This window comes from Nycticebus coucang, chromosome 2, assembly GCF_027406575.1.
Source record: "Nycticebus coucang isolate mNycCou1 chromosome 2, mNycCou1.pri, whole genome shotgun sequence".
NCBI lineage: Eukaryota > Metazoa > Chordata > Mammalia > Primates > Lorisidae > Nycticebus > Nycticebus coucang.
Genome location: NC_069781.1, coordinates 149144714 through 149170092, shown reverse-complemented (window position 1 = coordinate 149170092; position 25379 = coordinate 149144714). Strand labels below are relative to the sequence as shown.

At 40.6% G+C, this 25379-nt stretch overlaps 1 protein-coding gene across 2 annotated transcripts in view; it reads left to right on the top strand.

The window, feature by feature from the left end:
- The window catches only part of BRD7 (bromodomain containing 7), a 45682-nt gene that overhangs the window by 15458 nt on the left and 4845 nt on the right, over window positions 1-25379 (top strand). For both annotated transcript variants that reach the window (XM_053582159.1, XM_053582158.1), the window contains exons 5-12: window positions 443-587; window positions 4580-4690; window positions 10405-10589; window positions 11759-11882; window positions 13484-13559; window positions 15614-15721; window positions 16114-16249; window positions 23650-23761. In XM_053582159.1, the coding sequence (XP_053438134.1) occupies window positions 443-587; window positions 4580-4690; window positions 10405-10589; window positions 11759-11882; window positions 13484-13559; window positions 15614-15721; window positions 16114-16249; window positions 23650-23761 (997 nt within the window). The remainder of the gene's footprint in view (window positions 1-442; window positions 588-4579; window positions 4691-10404; window positions 10590-11758; window positions 11883-13483; window positions 13560-15613; window positions 15722-16113; window positions 16250-23649; window positions 23762-25379) is intronic.

Here is a 25379-nt window from a genome sequence, read left to right as displayed (position 1 = left end):
CTTGCCTATTAATTAATGATGTAAATGCATTCATGATTGCTATTTCTGCTTTTTCCCCTATGGTTGATAAAAAATATGCACCAGTAATCTCCCAAAGGTCAAAACATTGGTCAGTTAGTCTGGATTATTTACTTTGTTTCATTTTTCTTTGTAGGAAGTACTATTAGACCACATATTTTAAAAGAAAGGCTGCATATCAGGATGCATATTTTAAAAGAAAGATTTTAGTTGTGTTAGGGCACAACTAGTATGTAAAACATCCTTGATATTAAATAGTTATTAGACTTTAAAATATCTCATAAATTTTCCGTAAAAAACATGTCATCATGCTACAAATTCAGTCTGTATCTGAAAAGTTTCTTCTGAGTTCTCCCAGACCTAGACCAGTAGATTTGTTTTAGTCGGAATAAAATATAACATTGCCTTTTGCAAATCTTCACAGAAAAGACCCAAGTGCTTTCTTTTCATTTCCTGTGACTGATTTTATTGCTCCTGGCTACTCCATGATCATTAAACATCCAATGGATTTTAGTACGATGAAAGAAAAGATCAAGAACAATGACTACCAGTCCATAGAGGAACTAAAGGTAACTGTAATTACATGTGTTATGATTGGAGCAGACTAAAGTATGATGCAAAGTTACTTACTGGTTAAATTGAGAGTTGGGTTCTAGAATCCTGTACACACAAAATGTTGGTGGTAAAAATATGCATGTCTGGTATTTAGAATCTTTCTGATTGATCTTTATTTTGCAAAGAGTTAAGTTGATTTTAAAATCCAAAATCTTTGGCTGGGCATGGTGGCTCATACCTATAATACTAGCACTCTGGGAGGCCAAAGTAGGCAGATTGCTTGAGCTCAAGAATTCAAGACCAGCTTGAGCCAGAGTTTTCTACTAAAACTAGAAAAAGTTAGCTGGGCATTATGGTGGTCCCCTGTAATCCCAGCTGCTTGGGAGGCTAAGACAAGGGGATCACTTGGGCCCAAGAGTTTGAGGTTGCTGTGTGCTATGACTCCACAGCATTCTACCCAGAGCAACAGAGTGAGACTGTCTCAAAAAAAAAAAAATCCAAAATCTTTGTGTTTTTTTTCTCCTTTAGAAAATTTTATGAGTTCCATGATGGAAAACCAGGTGAAAGAAACCATCTGCTATCTTTTGTTTATTATTTTTGTTTCTAGGGAAATTTTGAGTTTGATATGAGTTCTACAGCATGTTTTTCCCTCACCTTAAAAATGAGACATATTTTAATTTCAACACAAAAAAAGTTGACATTTTGAAAGTTCAATTAGAGTGGTTTCTTCTTTTATTTTGAGACATATAAGGTGTGTATATCTTCTCAAATAGAGAATAATTTGGCTTCAGAAAAACTAAAGAGAAGTTCTATTACATTTCCTAATTTGATGAAAGTTGACCGTTCCCTGAATTCACTTTGACTATATTTGTTGAGCATATTTTTCTCAACTTTAAGAAGAGAATAAAAAACTTTAAAGAACCTAAAAGCCCACAGGATAATGTATATGTCTAATGTTATAGTTGAGATATTTTTCCATCTTTAAATCGTCTTGGTATATGTTGGTTTCAGGGGTACACTTTTCATTTTAACCTTTCAAAGAAAAGGAACCATATGTGTTTAGTTTAACACTTGCTGTATTCTAAACCACCACAAACTTAATTCATTTAGAAAATACTTAATGTACCTGTGTTTTTCCCACATAAACACAGTAGTAGTACTGGAAAATTAGGCAGTAAACATTATCTTTATTTATTTTTTTAATTTTTTTTTTTTTGAGACTGGGTCTCTTTTGTCTGGGCTAGAGTGCCATGGCATCATCATTGTTCACTGCAACCTCAAACTCTGGACTCAGGTGAGTTTACTGCCTCAGACTTTGAGCAGCTGGGACTCTAGGTGCATGCCACTGTGTCAGGCTATTTTTTTTTTTTTTTCCGATTATAGAAAAAAATATTTTTTAATAAACTAATTATATTAGTTTGGCACATCTTTCTTTGTCACTCAGGCTGGTCTTGAACTCCTGTCAAGTGATCTTAGCCTCCCGGAATGCTTGCATTACAAGCGTGAGCCACTGTGGCCAGCCTGTCGTTTACTTGGCCTTTTGTTCTATTTACATATTGATCAGCTGAGATTTATGAAGAACACCAGCATTTAGTTCTCTTTACTATTAATTTGAGTGTATGGATAATATTCTACTTCCTCTGAAAAACCTGAATTACATTCTGTCTTACTTAGAGAAATGGAAACTTAACTTTTCATCTGGTGAAAATTAGGCAAAAACTGTTTATTTCAGCATATTTCTGACTTTACTGTTGCTTAATAGAAAAGAATTTCATAGTTTTGGGTTTTTTTTCTTTTCCATGACTGGTTTTCTTCTGGTCTTCCTCTCACTTTAAAAGGAGAGAGAAGTCTGTCCCCTGAGTTCTTTAAGCAAATTAAGTTTTATCATAATTGAAACGAACTGGTATTTTAACTATGAAGTTTTCTACATTACTGAACTTCTCTAGGGAAAGCTCAACAGTCTCAAGTAAAAATGAATAGCTTATTAAGCTCAATAGAAAAAAGTGTACACACATGTCTGTATACAGTAAACCCTCCATAGCTGACCAGCTCCTTACGTTGACCTGGTTTTCATGGACTGGACGTGCACCACAGTATGTATCAGTACACTTCCTTATGTTGACCACCTCCCTATGTTGATGAGTTTGTTACAGTCCCTTGGGTGGTCAACTTACAGAGGTTCTATATATATCAAAAGGTTGGGCCACACATGATGGCTTGCGTTTGTAATCCCAGCATTTTGGGAGGCCAAGATGGGAGGATTGCTTGAGCCCAGAAGTTCAAAGTCACAGTGACCCATGATCACCTCACTTGTTACAGCCTGGGCAATAGAACCAGACTCTGTCTCTAATAAATGAATGAATGAATGCTAAGTAATCAACGAATTACCTTAACAGATCAGACTTGTGATTATTAGAATAGTCCAATACTGTCCTGCCAGTTACAGGCCAAACAGTCATTTATTGTGAGTGTACGTAGTCATCCAGTGTCTTTGCTCACTTGCCTCCCCTCCCCCCAAATATACATTCAGTAATTCTTAATGGAAGCTTTTCAAAATACCTATAGCAAGGTCTTTAATCTGGGGTTCTGTGGATAGCCCTTAGGGGGACTGGGAACCTGCTAAAGTTACATGAAGTTTTTTTTTGTTTAAGTGTGTGTGTGTGTGTGTGTGTGTGTACTTCAGGAGTAGACCCAAGACCCAGCAAAGTCCTAAATGATTAGAGACTAGAAGCAGACTAAAGATCACATATATTTCAACCACTTTAATACCAAATTTATTGAACTTAGGCTACATATCTTTGTTCCATTTAACTGTTGCAAGCCATAATCACTAACTATTAAATAGCGAAATTTGAATGTTTTGATATGAGTTTTGAAGGAGTTTGGGGAGGGATGGGTTTTTTTGTGTGTTGGGTTTCTTACCATTTTTACTTAGTTAGGCTCTCACATAATTGCTGTCACATTTGTAGATATAGAAATTAACCATGAAAAAATGCAGTGGAGTTAAGTTCTCTAACATATGTGTATACTTTGAAATTTAAGCCAAAAAACAGTTTTAATAATTTGGCTACTCCAGTTTTATGTTTTAACTTGTTGAGGTTGTCTGATTTGTTTTACATTAGCATGACTTTGCAACATTCTGCAAATTATGTTTAGTTTATAGTAGTATAAAGAAAAATAGTACAAATGTTTTAACTTTTTTGCTCAATTAATTTGAATTTGGCAAGAAATATTGTGGTAAGTTAGCACTGTTCCCAGTTAAGATTTAAAATAAAATATTTAATTCGTCAATGGAAACTTAAGATGTTTTAAAACTAAAAAATAATATTTTTTAATTACATGAACTACTCATTTGATGATTAAATGAGATAGAAATGTTTTCTTCAAATTCTTTTTGGGCGCAGTGAGATTATGCTGAAGAAACCTGTTTAAAATTTCATTCTAGGGGGCAGCGCCTGTGGCTCAGTCGGTAAGGCGCTGGCCCCATATACCGAGGGCAGCGGGTTCAAACCCGGCCCCGGCTGAACTGCAACCAAAAAATAGCTGGGTGTTGTGGCGGGCGCCTGTAGTCCCAGCTATTCGGGAGGCTGAGGCAAGAGAATCGCTTAAGCCCAGGAGTTGGAGGTTGCTGTGAGCTGTGTGATGCCATGGCACTCTACCGAGGGCCATAAAGTGAGACGCTGTCTCTACAAAAAAAAAAAATTTCATTCTAGGATCTGAAGTTACACAGAGATACTATAAAATGTTTTTAAAAGGATGTTGTAGCATATTTAAATAAATTTTAACAGTATGTGTTTTGTTGTTTCTTAAAACTTAAGACTCACCAAACTTATTGTTTAGTAAACAATGAAAGATAGTGGGGGGTATATTCCCCCACATACACACAAGCCTATGAAGTTGATATTTTTTAAGTTTTTCAGTGGAACCAACTTTTGTGTTTTCAAACTGAGGGCTGAGAAGTTCTCTTTCTTGTAATACATTTTCCCACTTAATATTCTCTCTGCAGGATAACTTCAAGCTAATGTGTACTAATGCAATGATTTACAACAAACCAGAGACCATTTATTATAAAGCCGCCAAGAAGCTCTTGCACTCAGGGATGAAAATTCTTAGCCAGGTAAAGTAACCTCTTCATCATAAATAATAAAATCTGTATATATCTTGGTTGGTCTTAGTGATACAGATACAATAGATTATTGCTTTTATTTTATTGGCAGACCATATTAAAGTAGGAAAAATACTAAATGAAAAAAATTTCAATAAATTAAGGCAGGAGTATTCTCATTTGGAATTGATAGAAATAAATACTGGCAATCTCTTGTAATTACTTCTTTAGAGGCTCTTGAATTGATATTTACCAGATAGACTTATTTTTGCTGTGGAAGAAAACATCAGCCTGAATTCCAGGATAAGACTGGATGAATTACGAGACTTTTTAGGAAGGTTCTCTGTTTCAGTGTTGTGGTCAGTCCTGTCCTCTGAGGGAAGCACAGAACATCTAATAGAAGGAAAAGGCAGTCATGTCCTACGTAAGGTGTTTCAGTCCATGGGCAGACCAACAGGTGTGTGCCACTACCTTGTTTGGGTTGTACTTTTGCTAGATTTAGATACACAGTTACTGCCATCGTGTTACAGCATTCAGTACAGTCACATGCTGTACAGGTTTGTAGCCTAGGCGCAGTGGACTACATCATAAAGCGAGGTGTATAGTAGGCTGTCCCTGTATTTTGTATAAGTGTACTCTGGTGTTCTCATGGTGGCAGAGACATGAGAACGGACACATCTCTCAGTATTCCGTCATTAAGTGATGCATGACTGTATACAAATGAGAAATAGTCTGGAATCACAAATAGATGCGCAGTGAGGCCTTGGAAGTGGGTGAAATGTGTGCCTAGGCACAGGCACATCTCCAGGCTCTGGGTAAGAGAACCTAAATTTGGATGTGGTAGGGAGAGGCAGGACAGTGAGTGTCCTCCCATAGTGACAGTTGATGAAAGACACTGAAGGGTAATCTGAGGTGGTCACTGTGCATCTGCTGGGAGAAAAGAATTCACAGGGTAAGTCACATCTTTTGAGGTTTCTCTCACAGTTCTGAGTAGGGTGAACCTGCTAGTAAGACACTAGTCCGGTGAAACTGGGGATGGTCCTGGCACCACCCTGTGGCAGGTAGGGTGAAGGCTGAATTCTGGTTTTAGCTCTCTTCCACTGAGCCCTGAGCCTTATGTGAGACATTAACCGCTCTGGGGCTCTGTTCTTATCTGAAAGAAAGGTTTAATTTGTGATCTCCAGGATGATTCTAGCATAAATGTAGCATTATGGTGGATAATATGAAAAAGAACAACACAGTATGAGAGGGATTTTACAAAGAAGAAATTAGTGGGTGTATGTACAGGTAGAAGGAGAAAGTAATCAGAATTGAGAGCCTGAGCTCCAACTCAGGGAAGTTAAAGCAGAGTAGAAGTGAGTTATGGTTCGTTGCATATGATTTCCTGATTTTTATGGCTATCTATATTACAGTTTATTTTTATTTTTTTAAATGTGCATCTTCATCTCTCCTTTTTTTTTTTTCAGCTGGGGCTGGGTTTGAACCCACCACCTCCGGCATATGGGGCCAGCACCCTACTCCTTTGAGCCACAGGTGCCGCCCCTACAGTTTTATTTTTAAAGAAATGCTTTGGTGTAGAGATATCTGAGTGTCTGAGTGCTTGACTCTTGATTCTTGGATTCACTTAACTAGGGAAAGAAAAACATTTGGATTGATGCATATTTTTGTACTCCTGCTATTTAGATAACATCAATTCACACCCCTTCTTAAAGACTTATATGACTGGCTTACATTATATTTTCCTATCTTTGGCAAAATTTGCAGAGGAAAGGGGAATATAAAATGTTTATTCCATTCTTTGCAGGACGACTTTCAGAATCTAGAACCAAGACATATTCCAGCATTAAAAACCTAGAAGTCCTTGTTATTGTATTTGAAGTAAAAGTGCTTTTAGCACATACAGTCTTTAGTCACTCCAAAATATGTTGTTGAATTGGGGGGAGGGAAGTCTAATTTTTTTAACCAACTTTGATTTACCACTATCTTCCCTTCCTTAAATAATGTGGTTAATTCAACATGCACAGGATTTCAGTGGCTCTTGAATTTTACTGAGGATGGAATGATTGGAAGCACAAAAAATAAACTTCACTCTCCCTCTCCCTCTTTCATTCTCCCCTCTCATCTTCATTTTATTTAGATCTCTTCCTGTTGAGGAGCCCTGCCCATCCTGTGTTATATCTTCTTGTTGATGGTTCTCTCTACTCTAGATGCAGGGATCATCACAACAGTGATATTTAAAGTTTAAATTTAGACTTTCTGAGTTAACTCTCCTAATATTAGTTAGTTCTCCCAAGGGAGCCAGCACATAATCATCCATTCTTTTTTCAGTTCCCAAATCGTGACTATTAGTAGACCTGTTATTTTTGTAAAGAATTACTCTTTTCATTGTCTGAGTAAATACTTGAGTGGAATGCTGCATTATAGTGCAAACAAAATAGTACAAACGGTACAATTGGTACTATAGTGGCTTTGAAATCAGACCATTCAAGGTTCAGGTCCTGGCTACTATCCTTGGAGAAGCTGGGTCATATAGCCTTTCTCAGCGTTTCTCCTGTACCACAAAATGGTTATAATAATAGTATTTATCTCATAGAGTTGTGTGTGGTACATAGGTAATCACTCAATAAATGTTAGCTATATTAATAGCAAAAAATCTTTAGTCATTTAATATTGCAGAATTACAGATCAGTAAGCAAAATGCTGATTGGGAGACATTTTAGTTACCAAAAAAGAAGATATTACCTTCAAAGTAAAATTAAACTTAACTCTTTTCTGTGACTTGCCTATAAATTTAGAAAATTCCTCTAATTGACTTAAAACCTCCATAGCTGACCACCTCCCTACGTGGACCACTTCCTTAAGCTGACCTAATTTTCATAGACTGTATGTGCGCCACATGTATGTATCAGTACAGTGGGCTTAGTTCCTTATGTCGTTCACCTCTGTGTGATGACCAGTTTGCTACAGTCCCTTGGGTGGCCAAAGTACAGGGGTTCTCCTGGGTATTTTAATTGTATACATGTTAGGTTAAAAAAAACCCAAAATATTATTGATGTAGGTTGTGCTTTATAAAATTTTAGAGGTTCCTGAGAACTCTGTGGTCCAATGAGCAGTTAGAGAAATAGTCACTGATGTTTCTAGAGCAGATAACAAAATAAGACATGAGGTTTTCAAAAATCAAATTGGCTGTTTTTTTTAAAGATGGATTCTTGCTCTGTTGTCTAGGCTGGAATGCAGTGGCAGGATCATAGCTCATTGTAGCCTCAAGTTCCTAGTCTCAGTTGATCCTCCTGCCTCTGCTCCCAACCAGCTGAGAATGCACACGTGTACTGGCACACCAGCTAACGTCCTCTCATTTTATTTTCTGTAAAGACAGAAGTCTTACTGTGATCCTTCTCTCTCAGCCTCTCAAAGCTCTGGGATTATAAACAGGAGCCGCACACCTAGTTGGCTTTTCTTTTCAGTGATACTATTCAGTTTGTCAAGGATTCAGAGAAACTGTCAAACACTAATATAAATTGATGTAACTTTTTCTGAAAAGTAGTTTGGCAGTAAGTATCAAAAGCCTTAAAAATACTTATTCCCTTTAACCTAGTATTTCCTATCCTAGAGATGTAGAGATTCCTAGAGAGATTTTTGTACAGTGATGTAAATGGGACTTTCATTTGTGATAATGGACACTTGGCAATGTAAGTGTCCAGTCACAAGTTGTTAATTAAATCAGGGCATATACATAGGATTGAATACATTACAGTTACTATAAACATTTTTTCAATACTGATTGATACGGATGGGAAATGCTTATAATTTATTAACTGAAAGATATATTTTTTTATAAAATACAATAATCTCCCTGCCATCCCGTACCCATGGGGATTGATAGATTCTGCAACTAGTAACTCCAGTTACTCAAGAGTTACTATTAAAAATAAGCCTAATTATATACTCCATATTACCCCACACCGTAAACTCTGTATTGACTTGATATTAATATTGAATACACTAATTAAAAGCAAATTAAGGGCTGAGTATGGTGGCTCATGGCTGTAATCCTAGCACTCTTGAGAGGTGAAGGCAAGAGGATTGCTTGAGCTTAGGAGTATAAGATCAGCCTGAGCAACATAGTGAGACCCTGTATCAAAAAAAAAAATTAATAAAATTATATGCAGGGTGGCCATAAGGTTCAGGTGCATTTTAAAATAGTTTACTATTTTAAACACAGACCTTAGTCTTTACAGAAAATAAAATAAGAGTTTACTATTTTAAATTGCACACAAACTTTGTGTCCACCCTGTGTATTACTTTAATAGTTTTAAAATTACTTTTAAAATCTAATAAAAATATCAGGACTCATGTTCTTGCAGCTCTCATTGTCTCCACCACTAATACAGCAGTGTGATAAAAACAAAGGCCTGTCGTGTGGTAACAAGAGTCTAGGTCTTAAGTCACTGGTTTTGTGACCCTAGGTAAGTCATTTGGTGTTCCTGGAATGCATTGTTCTAGTTTGAGTAACCTCTGGTCCTTCCCAGCTCTTAGTTTCTATTACATCTCAAATGTCCTTCCTGATGTTTTTATGCAGCCCCAAGCAGGGGGGCACTTACATTTTATCCAGTGACAACTCTCAGAGTTGAAAGGCAGAGTAATTGGTAGGAACAAATTTGCCTCTTTCAAATTTACACAGAAACCTCAAGCCTTTAAGCACAATGAAAATTTGAAAGTGCATCATTGTAATGGAAAATTAAGCACATTTCACGTAATAGAAACAGGACTTCTTTGGTTAGTAAGGACATTATGAGCCCTGAGAAAGGAAACAGGTTATCATCCTTTTACTTTTCTCACTGCCTGTTGTTTTCACACAGAGCAAAATGCCACAATCATTAGTGATCACTGCAGGACACCAGAATATAGAGGCATTTCACATGCTCACATGCTTTGGGTTTTAATACATCTCACAGTTTTTAAGTTAATCTTTTAAAGATAAGCTAATGTTTTAAATATAAAATGTTTACATACATTTTATACATACGTTTTGTTAATCTTTTAAATGTTTACATACATTTTATACATACATTTTGTTGATCTTTTAAATGTTTGCATACATTTTATACATAGATTTTGTCAAGATAAGATAATCTTTTAAATATAAAATGTTAACATACTGTTAAACTAAATTTCATTTTTGCAGTACTACAAAGAATACTTTTTTTTTTTTTTTTCTTTTTTGGAGACAGTCTTATTTTGTCACCCTTGGCGTCATTGCTCACAGCAACCTCAAACTCTTGGGCTCAAGTGATTCTTTTGCCTCATCCTCTCAAGTAGCTGGGACTACAGGTGACTGCCACAACGGGTCTCATTCTTGCTCAAGCTGGTCTCAAACTCCTGAGCTCAAGCAGTCCACGTGCCTCAATCTCCCAGAACACTAGGATTATAGGCATGAGCCACTATGCCTGGCTAATACTTTGTCTTAATTCACAACTTTCTTTTCTGTTAACTTTCTGATGGTTTGTTTGATAAAATTGTAAAACTTTCTTTTACCTTGGAAACTGAATTATAAAAATTGAAGGATAGACATTCTGGTCCTGAATATAATATTCTCTTGGTATAATTACATGTAATTGTTTTTTTCCCCTGGTTAATGATAGGACAAGTGCAAACTCTTGTGGGAAAAAAGTGCATTACTTTAAAAGTTAATGACAGACAATAAGAATATTTTTAAATATTTTTAGGAAAGAATTCAAAGCCTGAAACAGAGCATAGACTTCATGGCAGATTTGCAAAAAACTCGAAAGCAAAAAGACCGATCAGATACCTCACAGAGTGGGGAGGATGGTGGCTGCTGGCCGAGAAATAGGGAAGACTCTGGAGATGCCGAAGCACAAGCTTTCAAAAGTCCCAATAAGGAAAATAAAAAGTAAGGAATCTTTGAAATATTAAGTTAAGCCATCTTTTTCAAGCTAGTGGGGGGGGGGGGGGGGAATACTGATTAGGGCCTGACTTGGACCATTTTGGTGATGTGATACCCTCTTTCTCTCTCTTTTTTTTTTTTTTTTTTCTTAAATTGAGACAGAGTCTCACTTTGTTGCCCTCGGTGGAGTGCTCTGGTGTCACAGCTCACAGCAACCTCCAACTCTTGGGCTTAAACGATTCTCTTGCCTCAGCCTCCTGAGTAGCTGGGACTACAGGCACCTGCCACAATGCCCAGCTACTTTTTTTGTTGTTGTTGTTTCTGTTTTTAGCAGGCTGGAGCTGGGTCCAAACCTACCAGCCCTGGGGCATGTGGCCGGCTCCTACCCTCTGAGCTACGGGTGCTGCCCCAGATACCCTCCTCTCATACAGAGCACTATGTATAATTGTTCAAACACGGTCCTAAGTGTGTATTCTTAAAATAGTTTTAAAAACCAATAAATTATCTTTAGGGACTCATCTTGTCAGTGAGTTTATTTACAAATAGAACTGTTGGTTTAAGAAAATGTTTTCATTACCTCATTCCGTAAAGGAGCAAAGATTTCATGGGAGTACAGTTAAAGCTGCCTCCTGAATAGATGGGCTGTCACCGAGATGCACGCATGTTTTCCGCTAGACACCAGCTGGCAGGAACCGTGATGAACCTTGGGTCCTCTGAGGCAGCAGCCATCATGGTTAACAGCAGTCATGGCCATCCACTCACATCACTGATGGGTTTGGGGAGAGTTGCAGTTAACAGTTTAAGGTTTCTCCTGTCATAATGTGACAAATGTCTTTGTTCTCTTCCTAAGATTTACACATTTTAAATATTTATTTTAAATTTAAATTTAAAAAATTGAATTATAAAAAAAAAATGATATATATACTTCTCCCCCTTTCAAATAATGTTTGAGGTAGAATTCATTTTTGTGACTGTGCCCGGAGAAACATTTAAGACAAAAAGAGGGAAAGAAATACCATTTTAAGTATGTCTTGTTTGTGTGTTATTAGGGTCCTTTACCAGGTCATTAAAATAGGTGACAGTAAAATGTTTCCACTTTAGTTGTGTGCATATTTAGAACTCATTTTAGTGTTTTTATGTTATCTTTTTCCACTTAGTATTAATGTGTGTTTCAGGAAAGACAAAGATATGTTTGAAGATAAGTTTAAAAGCAGTAATTTAGAAAGAGAGCAGGAGCAGATTGACCGCATGGTGAAGGAGTCTGGAGGGAAACTGACCCGGCGGCTTGTCAACAGTCAGGTGATGGAGCTGCTCCTTTCTTTTCTCTGTCTACTGCTTAGAGTCATCAGAAACTTGAAGGCTTTAAAATTGCTGTGTACTTCTAATCTGTATCTGCCACAGAGCTCTTCATCACTGTAACACTCAACAGTAGAAAAATAAATAATGGACAGATGGGTCCTCTACTTTAGGATTTTTCAGCTTTATAAGGGGAAACCCCTTATATGCATTTTCTTTTTTTTTTTTTTTTGTAGAGACAGAGTCTCACTGTACTGCCATTGGGTAGAGTGCCATGACAGTCACGCAGCTCACAGCAACCTCTAACTCTTGGGCTTACGCGATTCTCTTGCCTCAGCCTCCCGAGCAGCTGGGACTACAGTCGCCCGCCACAACACCCGGCTATTTTTTTGTTGCAGTTTGTCCAGGGCTGGGTTTGAACCCGCCACCCTTGGCATATGGGGCCGGTGCCCTACTCACTGAGCCACAGGCGCCGCCCAATAGCTTTGGGTTTATTGGGACATAATCTCATTGTAAGTTGAGGAGCATCTGTATTTGTAAAGTACATGATTAATCTTATCCTCTGTTAGGGGATTTTTTTTTTTTTAATGAAGTTAGTGTGTTATAAAATTGGAAAAATGAAATACATTTTTTTTTTTTGAGACAGAGCCTCAAGCTGTCACCCTAGGCAGAGTGCTGTGGCATCACAGCTCACAGCAACCTCCAAATCCTGGGCTTAAGCAGTTCTCTTCCCTCAGCCTCCCGAGTAGCTGGGACTACAGGCGCCTGCCACAATGCCCAGCTATTTTTTTGGTTGCAGCCGTCGTTGTTTGGCAGGCCTAGGCTGGATTCGAACCTGTCAGCTCACGTGTTATGTGGCTGGCGCCTTAGCCGCTTGAGCCACAGGTGCCAAGCCAAACTACATTATTTTAAGCTTACAAGAAAACACATCCTGGTCTTTCGAAATCATATTATCACACTGATTTTAAAACCAAGCGGGTTCGTGTATGACTTGGGACAAGTCATTCCCCTTCCTTCATCTTCCTTTTTTGATAGAGTTGGGCAAACTAGGTGGCCATAAGGACCTATGCAGCAATTTAAAATTCTGATGATTTCTTTAATTAACCTACATTTCTCTAGCCCATCAATGCCTAGATGCATGAAGACAGATGTAAAAGGCAGTATTTGAGTTTAATAACAATAGCCACCTATCATATTAGTTTGATTAAAGTAAGACTTCTGGTGTGCTACATTACATTTATGTGTATGGTACGGGTTGAGCCTCTCTCATCCAAAATTGAGAATGCTCCAAAATCTGAAACTCTTTAATACCGACATAACACCACAAGTGAAAAATACTACACTGGATCTCATGTGATAGGTGCACAAAATTATTAAAAATGCTATGAAATCATCTTTGGCCTGTGTCTATAAGGTGTGTATGAAGTCTAAATGAATTTTGTGTCCCCTCCCTAAGATACCTCATTGTGTATATTCAGATATTCTGAAATTGGAGAAAAAATCTGAAATCCAGTACATTCTGGTCTCAAGCATTTCAGATTATAGGTATTCAATCTACATATATAATAATAGTTTGTTCGTTTGAACACTTCCGGTCGTTACAGTGTGAATTTGAGAGAAGGAAACCAGATGGAACAACAACGTTGGGACTTCTCCACCCTGTGGACCCCACAGTGGGAGGTAGGATCACAGAGGAAGACTGAGATTGATGCTGTTTGGCAAAGAACCAGTAGTAGTCTGGGTTAAAACTTAAGTAAGAATCCAGAATATTGATGAACCTAGCCATGGTGTTATCCACAAAGAATTTGGCTAGATAGCAGGATTTATTTCATGGTAACAGCCTAACTTTCACTTCATTCTACAGTAGATACTGTAGATCAAATTTTCTTTAAAATTCGGAGTCCTTAAAATATTTTATACCCACCCTTAACAAAGCCACAAAATGTAGGCAGTAATTTCTAGCCCTGATTTTAAGAGGCTGTGGCATATGCACTCAGTTTCTGCTTAGAGGTGTCTTCTATACTCAGACTGTGACATAATTTAACTAACTTTTCTTTTTTTTTTTGTAGAGACAGAGTCTCACTTTATAGCCCTCGGTAAAGTGCCGTGGCCTCACACAGCTCACAGCAACCTCCAACTCCTGGGCTTAAGGCGATTCTCTTGTCTCAGCCTCCCGAGTAGCTGGGACTACAGGCGCCCGCCACAATGCCCGGCTATTTTTTGGTTGCAGTTTGGCTGGGGCCGAGTTTGAACCTGCCACACTCAGTATATGGGCCGGCGCCTTACTGACTGAGCCACAGGCACCGTCCTTAACTAACTTTTCATTTCAGTGAATAGAATTAATGTATATGCCATATAGTACCTTAAAATGTAGCATTTATACTCAATAACTTAATCTTTCACTGTGATCACCAGAAAGTTTGTAAGTTTGGGAATTAATGTTTTAGAACCTGAGTTATATTTTTGTTTTCTCGGATGATGTTTTAGTGGAGATTGTATAGGGAGTATTTTGAAGTTTGACATAAGAATAGGAACTTTTTATCATTCACCTGAGGGGAAATCAAGTATTGTACTAAGTAGGTGTGAGAATATTAATTTAATATATATCCATTTTCCTACTGTCACAGGAGAGGTGATTGGGAATACTAAAATGGACAGTGACAGAATTCCTACACTAAAGGAAATAGTTGTCTATGTTTGTGGTTTGCTGTGGGCAAGGCACTATCTTAGGAGCCATCAGAGAGTAAACACAACAGGGAGACATGAGTCCCTTCCCATTCAGTTCTGTGGGAAGGGAGGGCACAAACAAAAGATAATCATTTAAAGAGGTGTCTGTCATGAGTAAGTACGATGTAAGTGTGTGTCACTCATGAATGAGAACGACAGGGTGAGAACACCTGTGACTGGGTGTCATAGAAGGTACTTGACTAGTTTGGGGTTAGGGGAGGCTTTCTGAAGGAGGTCATATTAAGGCTGATCCCCAAAAGGTAAGGGACGGGGAGTTGTAGTGGGACCAGCAGGTGGAAAAACCTGGAAGGAGGGAAGAGCCTGATGTCCTTGAAAACTGAAAGTCAAGTCTGTTAATGTTCTCTAAAGGAGGGGAACATTAATAAAAGAAAAAGCAGTGCTGTGTTTTCAAAACAAAACTCACTTTCTACTTTGATGTGTATTTTTCAGAGCAAAATTTATGTGGTCATAGGTCAGAGAAAATGCCATAGAATTGAGAACATTGCCCTTTCTAGCATAGCTGTGGTAAAAATCTGGTGATAAGAGATGAAGCTAACTGGTTGAAGTGACACTTCAAGATCTAGCCCTTCCTTTGCAGCCAGATGTCTAGTCTCTGCTTTGGTCCGGTTTCCTGGGTTTCCAGCTCCTATGGATGTAATCAAACATGGCCTGAGCTGATCTGACCATTCGCATCCACCCCAGCTCCCTCTTTAGGCCACTCTGCTGTTTAAGGTAGAAGATTTCACATAAGGAACTAGGCCTACTGTCCTGATACATACATGTGGAGCCTGTCCAGTCCATGAAAATTAGGTCAACTTATGGCCAACTTAGGTGGGAAGGTGGTCTACCTAGGAGATTGTGCCATATATATAGGGGGAGTGAGGGCTGTTACTACAACCTCCTTTACAGTTGTGTAGGTGAGATGAAGTAACAGGCACGATAGCACTCCACAGTACCCGGGGTCGCTACCTCATATGCCTCCTTCACTGCTTGGTTTTATGTTTTAGAACCAGGATACTGCCCTGTGAGACTGGGAATGACAACGGGAAGACTTCAGTCTGGAGTGAACACTTTGCAGGGCTTCAAAGAGGATAAAAGGAACAAAGTAACTCCAGGTGAGGCTCCCACATGGTGGTCATGTCTCTTCTATCTTTTTAGGGAAGTTAGGGGAAGGAAGCATCATTACCTTTCCTTGCTTTAGTCACTAGCTCTCTTGGAGACATTTTTGCACCATCAATTAGCTATTTTAGTAATTTCAGAACAAACTGGAAAATCAGGTGTTAGTATTCAAAAGGAGTTTGTTCTTTTTTTTCTATTTTTCTCTCTGTGTGGGGAAGAATTTACTTGAGTTACAACATTACAAGTATCTGTTTGGGAGAAAAGATCTTAACTTTGTATACTAGTTAATGAAGTATAAAATTAGAAGGGAATATCTTTTGTAGGACAAGAACATAGATTGACATACAAATTAAAAGAATAGTATTGTAGTATTTAATTTTTTCAACAGTGTTATACTTGAATTATGGACCCTACAGTTCGTACGCACCACATTATGACTCTACATTTGCAAATATCAGCAAGGATGATTCTGATTTAATCTATTCAACTTATGGGGAAGACTCTGATCTTCAAAGTGATTTCAGGTGAGTCACCAACTAATCAATATTCTAAGTAGCATATTTTTCTAAAATATTAAATGTACATAGGAGATATGTAGATACACTTAGAAACTTATCCAAATGGTAGAAAATGTATTCAGTATATTTCATAACTGACAATAATAGACCCACAGTTACCATTATCCTTTAATGGGTAATGAAAGAACATATCTCCTTGATATTAGCATCTGTAGTATTTTAATTATTACAAAAATACATTTTTAAAACCACTCTGTACCTCAACTGATACCAGAGTTCAAGAGCATGTTACTTTGAAATGTTGATGGGCTCTGCTATGACATTGTGTGTGTCAGTGAGTTGTGTTCCAGACTTGACCAGTTTGGGAACCTACAGCGCATTTTCCCCAAGATAGGAGTTAGGACATGATGGCTGAACACTATGGCAGTGTACTTACAAACTTGTTTGACTCATCACATACTAGACGGACTAGCCTATATTATATATTTCAAGGGGAAGATAATTTCTGTGTTCCTGCTTAAGATGCTGAGCACTTGACATCCTGTCAACATGAGATGCCGGCTTTGAGAGGACTGAAAATGAGAGGTTATTCCCAGACACGAACGAAAAGAAGCAGAGTCCAGGTTCTTTCTGGGCAGCACAGCCTTTATTCCCTCAAGTGTGAGCAGGCTGAGTTTGAAAAAGAAGTCAGCATGTGCGTTAAGGTGGGAGGGAACAAAAGAGTTCAGAGAGGTAGTTCATTCCTTACTGGGCGGGACGTTCATGTACTCATTCTTTCCTGGGTGGGATGGTTCTGTGTGGGTGGGTTTCTATAGTGAGCCCTGTCTCCAGTTTTTTTAGTCTATTATAAGGAGGTTGGAGTGTTGAGCATGGTGTCTCTTTGACTCCTTTCTGCAGTTGAGGGTTGGTGTGGGCTGTGTATAAGGTAAAAAGGGAGGGAGTGCTGTTTACAGGAACACTCTTGGGTCTTCAGTCTGAACTGTTTGATATCCACATAGGGCAAGGATATGAGTGGTTGTTTTTCAGATGACTACCTGGTCAGTAAATCGGGAGATGAGGCAGAGGACTACTGTTCTAAAATTGAGAATGAGAAAGATCATAATTAGGGGCCCTAAAATAGGAAATAAACAAGAAGACCAGGAGTCAGATAAGGACCTGGGATTAGATGATGTAAGATCTGTTTGTCTCTTTTGATTCATTTTCGGGAGTTCTTTTACTTTGCCTGTGATTATTCCTGACTGGTTTACAAGAAACAACATTGTTCTCCCCAAAAGACACACATACCTCCTTTTTGTGCTGTAAGTAAATCTGAGGCTTGGCAATTTTGGAGGACTACTGTAGCTGAAGAATGAATTTGGGATTGTAGGGTGACTAAAGAGTCTCTACTCTTTCCATGTCTTCATCAAGTTCTAGGAAGAGTTGGTGGTAAAAATGGATTGATGTACTAATGCCTGCAGTGCCCGTACCAAGTCCAGCCAGTCTTCAGGGTTAGGTAAGGGAAAGAGGGAGATGTTGAGAAAAGGATGTAGTATTACCAGGATAAAGGCTAGCAATCATGGAATGAGTTCTGGGAAGTGTGAGGGTCATGTGAGTGGAGGACAGCTGCTGGAGCTGAAGGGTCACATGCCAGGCCAGGGAGAAAGTAAAGATCTGGGTTTTCTATAAAGAGGATTAGGAGCTGTAGTAAGTGAGATATAGAAATTAAAGATGATAAGTATTGGTGTTTTAAAAGGGATGGAATGTTATGAGGGGTAAGTAGATATGTGGGGGCATGGCAAATAAGTTTCTGGGCCTCTAGGAAAAGAAGAGGTGTGGCTACCACTACTCGGAGCCAAGGGGGCCAGCCTGGGTTTGTGAATTCTGTTTTGATAGGAATGCTATTGGGAGGTGATCACTGTGAGATTTCTGTGTTAGGACCCCTACTGCATATCCTTGGTGTTCTGAGACTGAGAGGTAAAATGGATAGTGGGGATCAGGGAGATGAAGGGAGAGTGTTCGGGACAGAGAGGATTGCAGGGAGAGGAAGGAACTTGACCAAAGCTGGTGCATGTCTTCTAGGAGGTCAGTTGGGAAACCTTTAGCAGCAGTGTATAGAGGCTTGGCCGAGGCCGCAAAATTGGGAATCCAGGCTCTAAAATAACCCAGAACCCCCAGGAAGGAGAGGAGTCATTTTTTGTTTGGAGAAGGGGTAAGGAGCTGGCCTGAATGCAGTCAGGGGAATGAGTTTTTCTCATTCTTGTAAGAGGATATTGAGGTATCAGACAGAGGGAGAGGTTAACTGGGCTTTGGAAGGGGAAGGGGACACTATACCCCTTGGTGGCAAAGAAAGATAGTAAGTGGATGGTGTCTAGCCAGGAGGCAGTGGAGAGGGGCTGCATAAGAGAAGGTCACCTACATACTGAAGAACTGTGGGATTTTTCAGTAAAGTTAACTGCTGGAGGTCGGCCTAAAGTACCTTACCAAAAGTAATGAGGACTGTCTCTCAAATCCTTGGGGAGAACTGTCCCTGTGAATTGTTGGCTAGTGGAGGAATCAGGGTTGGTCCAGGTGAAGGCAAAGAGGGGTTGGGAGAGCTCATGGATGGGGATGGTAAAAATGGCATCTTTGAGATCTAAAACTGTAGTGGGAGGTATTGGAAGGAATGGTAGATAGGGATCAGGAACTACTGGGTGTATAGGCTGAACAATTTCATTGATGGCCCCTCAGTCTTACACTAACCAATGTGAACCATCAGGTTTTTTTACAGGAAGGATGGGAGTGTTATATGGTGAGTTAGTAGGGTTGAGAATACCAGCCAACAGGAGTTTGAGGATGAGTGGTTTAACACCCCTGAGGGCCCTCAGGGGGATTGGGTATTTTTCAAGGAAAGGATATGGGTGTTGGGGTCTGAAGGCAGTGAGAATGGGTGAATGATGGGAGGCTATAGAAGAAAGAGAGGTATCCCACACAATGGGGTCTGTGGGGAGGTCGGATCGAGAGAATGGAGGGGTTCCAGGAGAGGGGTTAGAGAAAAGTAGGATGGGTAGTGAGAGGTAGGAGCCGATAGGAATCATCAGGTTTGCTTGTAATTTTGAGAGGATATCTGCCTAGTAAGGGAATGCTACATGAAGGAATGATGAGGAATGAATGTGAAGAGCATCCAGAAAATGAACACCACAAGGGAGGAACAGTGTGAGGGCGTAGCAAATTGCCAATTAGATCTCTGTTTGTTGTAAGGGACCCTTATAGCAGGGCAAGGGGGAATATGTGGCCCCAGTATCAGTCAGAAAAGAGATTGGCTTGCCTTCCACTAGCAGAGATACCCAGAGTTAAGTCCTGGTGACCATCCAAGGGGCCTTCTGATTCTCTGGGAACTGTCACTGTTCAGTGGCCAAGCCCAAGAGGTCGGGGAATTCTGCCAGGTCCTGGGAGTAACTGCAAACCGGATCCTCAGAAGGCTTTGGGCAGTCAGACTTCCAAGGAGGACTTTCACAGACTGGACACAGCTTGGGGGGATGTTTTGGATTTGGGCATTCCTTGGCCCAGTGACCAAGTGTACCACACTTGAAGCACAGTCCCAGCAGAGGTTTCCTTTTTCTGGACTATCCAGAGGAGTTTCAAGAAACCCTGGACCAGGGTTTATCTAATGACGGAAACCAATAACTGGAGCTCTGAGAGGCACTGCCGCTTAGGGGCCTCTTCTCAGTTATTGAAGACCTTGGAGGATAGGTCTATGAGATCTCACTGGGTGTCTGAGGGCCCTTGGGGGATTTTTGGAGTTTTTCCCAGATACCAAGTGCCAACTGAGAGGTAAAATGCGTGTTAATAATGAATCTGCCCTCATTGCTCTCCAGTGATAGGGCTTCCTTGAGACAGGCTGAAAATTGGGCAGGATTTTCATCCCGTTTCTGAGATAACTGATGGCCTTATGGACTGCTTTTTTTAGTCCCTCTAAGAGACACTAGACCATGTAGTTACAGAGGCAGACTCCAGGAGCGTTAAGTTTGGTAATTCCAATTGGGGTCTTCCCAGGGAAGGCCCTAGCGCCCTCTGGCAGGGTTTGATCTGTTCTTCATAGATCTTCAACGTGAACCTGGGCCTGGGCCCAGACCTGCTCCCTCTCCTCTGAAGTTGGGGTGGAGGTGAGGATGACATAGAAATCAGGCCAGGTCAGATCATATGATTGGGTTAGATATCTAAGTTCTTGAGGGTATTTTGTGGGATATGTGGAGACATAGTTTCCAAACTTAGTTTCCAAATTATGTGGGACAGATCTGAGAGAGCAAATGATCCCTGATGATACCTTCTATTCCCTCTCGGAAACGGTATGGAGGCTTTGGTGATCCAGAAGTGGAAAGTCCAAAGATGTGGCCAGATTTAGTCTGAGGCGGGGAAGTTGGGTGTACTATCTTCCCTTTCCTGCCCAAGTCTGCCATCTTTTCTTTTTCATCTATGTGCAATGGAAGGCGGGTGGGGGCAGTGGAGAGAGGGGGATGGGGTGGAATTCTCTGGGTAGGGAGGAGGTTGGGAGGTTGTCTGCTGGGTCAAAGGAAGACAATGGAGAGTAGGGAGGTTTGGGGAGGGCTGGTTTGGCCTGTGAAGGAAAATCTGAGAGGGTTCACAAGATGAACACAGAATGAGTGTTTCAGAGGAGGCGGAGGCCTGGCTGTAGGGGATTTGCGACCATTTGCACAGTCTCTGACAGTAATTGTCAAGATCAGTGAGGATCAAAAGGTCAAAGGTGCCATTTTTAGGCCATTGTGAGCCATGTGTCTGGTTTATACATAGGCCAAGCAGTATTACAGAAAAGGATGAGGCATTTAGGTTTAAGATAAGGATAAAGGTGTAGAGGCTTAAAATGAATTAAGAGGCGGCTTAAAGGAGAAGAAGGGGGAATCCCTGACTGAGCGGTCCCATATCAGAAACCAGAGGTAGAAAATAAATGAGGTTAAGGTGAGGATGAAAGAGGAACTTAGGAGGAGGAGGAGGAAGGAAGTGGCTGAGGCTGGGGCCGGGGAGGTTACCAGGTGTCCCTGAAGGACCTTTAACCAACCCAAAAAGTGGTCTAGGCCCATAGCAGGGCATCTCCATCCACAAGGCACTGGACAAGTGAATCTGACCTGCCAGGGTTAGTCCATGACCAGTGCCAGATTTAGTAGGCATGGACTACTGGAGTTTTTTGGCCCAGAGTGGAGAATGGGAAGAGAAGTTTAAAAAGACAGAGAGGGGTTATGTACGAATATTTAAAAGACCTAGAAATAGAGGGAGAGGTAGAGAGGAGTTGGAGTGGAGTTAAAACAGCTCAGAAAGGGGTTACAGACGAATGTTCACCTCACTATTAAATGGACGAATTCTGAGCGGGAGTCGGAGGGATCTCCATTTCCCTTTGTCTCGTCGGAACAAGTGTCCATCTGGTTGGGAGTGGGATACATGGATGGGATGTCTCAGCCCCCCAAGGGGGCTTCTCCCATCCTGGATTTCGGCACCAAAATGAGAGGTTTAGGAATGAAAATGAGAGGTTATTCCGAGACATAAATGAAAGGAGCAGAGTCCAGGTTCTGTGTGAGCCACATGGCCTTTATTCCTTTAGGTGCAAGCAGGCCGAGTTCAAAAAAAGAAGTCAGCATATGGGTTAAGGCGAGTGGGAATGTAAGTTTGGAGGGGTGGGGATTGGCACATTCATTTCCTTCCTGGGTGGGAAGGTTCTATTTGGGTGGGTCCCTATAGTCAGCCCTGTCAATCTTGATTTACAGTATTCTGAACCTGAGTTATTCCCTCTTGGGACTAGTACCTTGTAACTTTCATTATGTAAAATAATTTAATCCTCTAGATTAATTAGTCCTGTGGTTTTCTGACAAAGGGGGACTATTCACTTTTACGTAAGCATGTGTGCTTTTTTTGGTGGTGGTTTTTAGAAGGCAGGGGTCCCTAAGTCAGGTTGACTGTCATTTTAGATCAAGCATTTATATGTTTTAGCGTTTACCTGCTAGAATGAATTTTTTCTGGATTATTTTATCTGTGCCTTCCACAAATAGGCATTGCATCTCCATGATGTGCCAGGCATTACTGAGATGCTAGGGATTCCTTGGTGAAGCGTCCTATCAAAGACCCATGCCTTCCTGTCAGATGGTGGTGCTGGGGGGTGGGGGGGACAGGTGGGGTTTAAACGTGGGAAGTCTTTACTGGAAAAGTGAAAGTGGAACAAAAACTGAAGGAAGTGAGAGCAGCCGGCTGCTATCTGGAAGAACATTCTAGCCAATGAAACAGCCTTGCAAAGGCCCTGAGTTGGGTCCTGCCTGACACACTGAAGGCACAGCAGTAGAGTGACAGGGAAGGAAAGTGGTCAGAGAGGGAACAGGTGGGAGTGCATCTTTGTGAGAACTTGGAGTTTTACTCCAAGTGAGATAGGAAACTACTAGTGGATTATGAGCAAAAGAGCAACCCAGTCTGGCTTGTAATTTTAAAAGGATCACTCTGGCTGCTGTGTGGAGAACAGGCTCCAGAGGGACAGGGACAGGCGTTGGGAGGTGAGAACGGGGCCTGGGAGGGGCAGTTGAGGTATTGAGAGGGCTCAGTAATGAGTCAGGATTTCTTTAGTGACTAAAGTAGGAAATGAGAGGGAAGGCAAGAATGACTCTGGGGTTTTCAGACTGGCCCTAAAAGGGGGAGAGTTTGAAACACTAGTTTTGGGGGAAAGATCCAGCATTTCTGTAGTGGATATTTTAAGTTTGAGATACTTATTAGACATCAGAAAGGAACTGTCCAAAGACTGTGGTCCAAACTGGAAGTACAGCTTTGAGTGTTTTAGGACACGTGGAAGTCCTCCAGGGAATGAGGTCACCCCAGGGAGCAAGTGAAGGGGGCAGAGCAGGAAGTACCAAAGCCTGAGTCCTGCACCCCCAGCCCTGGGGTCTTATTTTCTTTAGGAGGGGCCTCAGTGACATTCCATCCTCACTGTGTTCTTGATACTGCTTACTTTTCTTTTGAAAAATTAATCACTGGCTCCGCAGTGCCTGTGGCTCAAGTGGGTAAGGCGCCAGCTACATACACCTGAGCTGGCGGGTTCGAATCCAGCCCAGGCCTGCCAAACGACGACGGCTGGAATGAAAAACTAGCCAGTCGTTGTGGCAGGCGCCTGGAGTCCCAGCTACTTGGGAGGCAGAAGCAGGAGAACCGCTTGAGCCCAGGAGTTGGAGGTTGCTATGAGCTGTGATGCCACGGCACTCTACCCAGGGGGACAGCTTGAGGCTCTGTCTCAAAAATTAAAAAAAAGAAAAAGAAAAATTAATCACTGGGAAATATGTAAATACAGCATTGTATCTAGACAAAATTTTAGATCATGGTGTATAGACTAAGAGCATCTCATAGAAACAGTTGGCTTGGATGGGAGGATCAGCCATGGAGATTACTTTTTGCTTCTCTTTCAGCATCCATGAGTTTTTGGCCACGTGCCAAGATTATCAGTATGTCATGGCAGATAGTTTGCTGGATGTCTTAACAAAAGGCGGGCATTCTAGAACACTGCAAGAGTTGGAGACGGTAAGAATGCTGCTAGAGAAATGAGGTACTTTATGGCTGGCTCTCAAGTATTAGTCACTCAGTGTTGGGAAACCATGGGATTAACCAGTGTGACAGCTAAAGTCCATTCCCCTGAAAGACGGCCTGGCCGGGTGAGGCCATGGGTGGAGGACAGCGAACGGAAAGGAGTAACTCAGCCACTGCATCTGTGAGGGCCAGATTATTGGCATTATCTCCAGATCCTAGGAGTACAGGATACAAAAATGGGGTTTATGTAACTAAGAAGTCAGCAGATGCTGTGTACCCTCATAGAAAAGGAAAGTTTTGCTCACTGGCTGAAACTAAGTTGACTAAAATAATACCCTGTTTCCCCGAAAATAAGACCTACTTACAGGAAAGATAAGACGTCCCCTGAAAATAAGACCTAGGGCATCTTTGGGAGCACACCTTAAAATAAGACACTGTCTTATTTTCAGGGAAACAAGGTAGGGAATGGCCTTTGCCTTATTATGCAGTCATAGCACAGTGGGGAAGAGCCTCAGCTAAAAAGTAAAAAGCTTCCTTGTTGCTGTCTCTTATTAACACTTGTAAGCTACATTTAGTTCAGTTCAAGATAAAGTTTATAATCTTGAGTCCTGACTTAAAGATTAGAAGCAGAAAGTATTCCTAACGATGCAGAGGAGAATTGATCTCCGAATGTTCTTGTCACCACAGTTAGAGGAACCTTAATGATAGCTGTGATTGTAGTGCTTTGTACCCTGGGTGACCTGTCAGCACAGCTAAGTCAGTCTGCAGGTCAGGTTCAGTGATGATTGCTATAAAATTCTAGCACATGAACTGCTTTCTTCACATAACCTAAAAAATACTTAACTTTATATCAATTTAAAATATTTTTTTACTCTTATCTTTCCCATCAATTGAGCTGAATTAATTAGTGGTTGACTACAATCAAATATTTTTCATTTGGTGGATATCGGCAGTGTGTTTTAAAAAATAAAGTGCTTCTGTCTTTTGATCCAGCAGTATCAAATTATTCTTAAAATTTATCTTAGAAAAATAAGAAGAGTTATATATAAAGATACGTTATCATTTTAAAAAATTTAGAATTGGGGCCGTGTTTGGTGACTTGCACCTGTAATCCTAGCAATTTGAAAGGTCAAGGCAAGCGAATCACTTGGGGCCAAGAGTTCAAGACCAGCCTAAGCAAGAGCAAGACCCTGCCTCTACTAAAAATGAAAAAATTAGCTGGGTATGGTGGTGGGCACTTGTAGTCCCTTCTATTTGGGAGGCTGAGACAGGAGGAACTCTTGAGCCCAGGAGTTTGAGATTGTTGTGAGCTACACTGATGTCACTACACTCTAGTCAAGAAGCTGTAGCAAGACCCCTGTCTCAAGAAAAAAGAAAGAAAAGAAAAATTGATTACAAAAATCGTAATATACAGCCTTTCAAAGAAAGATGGCATCATTATTGGTTGGTGTCTGTTCATGTCTGCATTGTCTCTGAAGAACAGGGTCGTGGGCACTCTCACACTGTCTGTAGAGTCCTTCCCTGTGTGAGGATATTGCTGTGTTAATGCATAGTAGTCCCTAGAGTTCTTGCCTGTCTTTTCGTTGTCAGAGGTTTACCTGTTGTTGAAAAC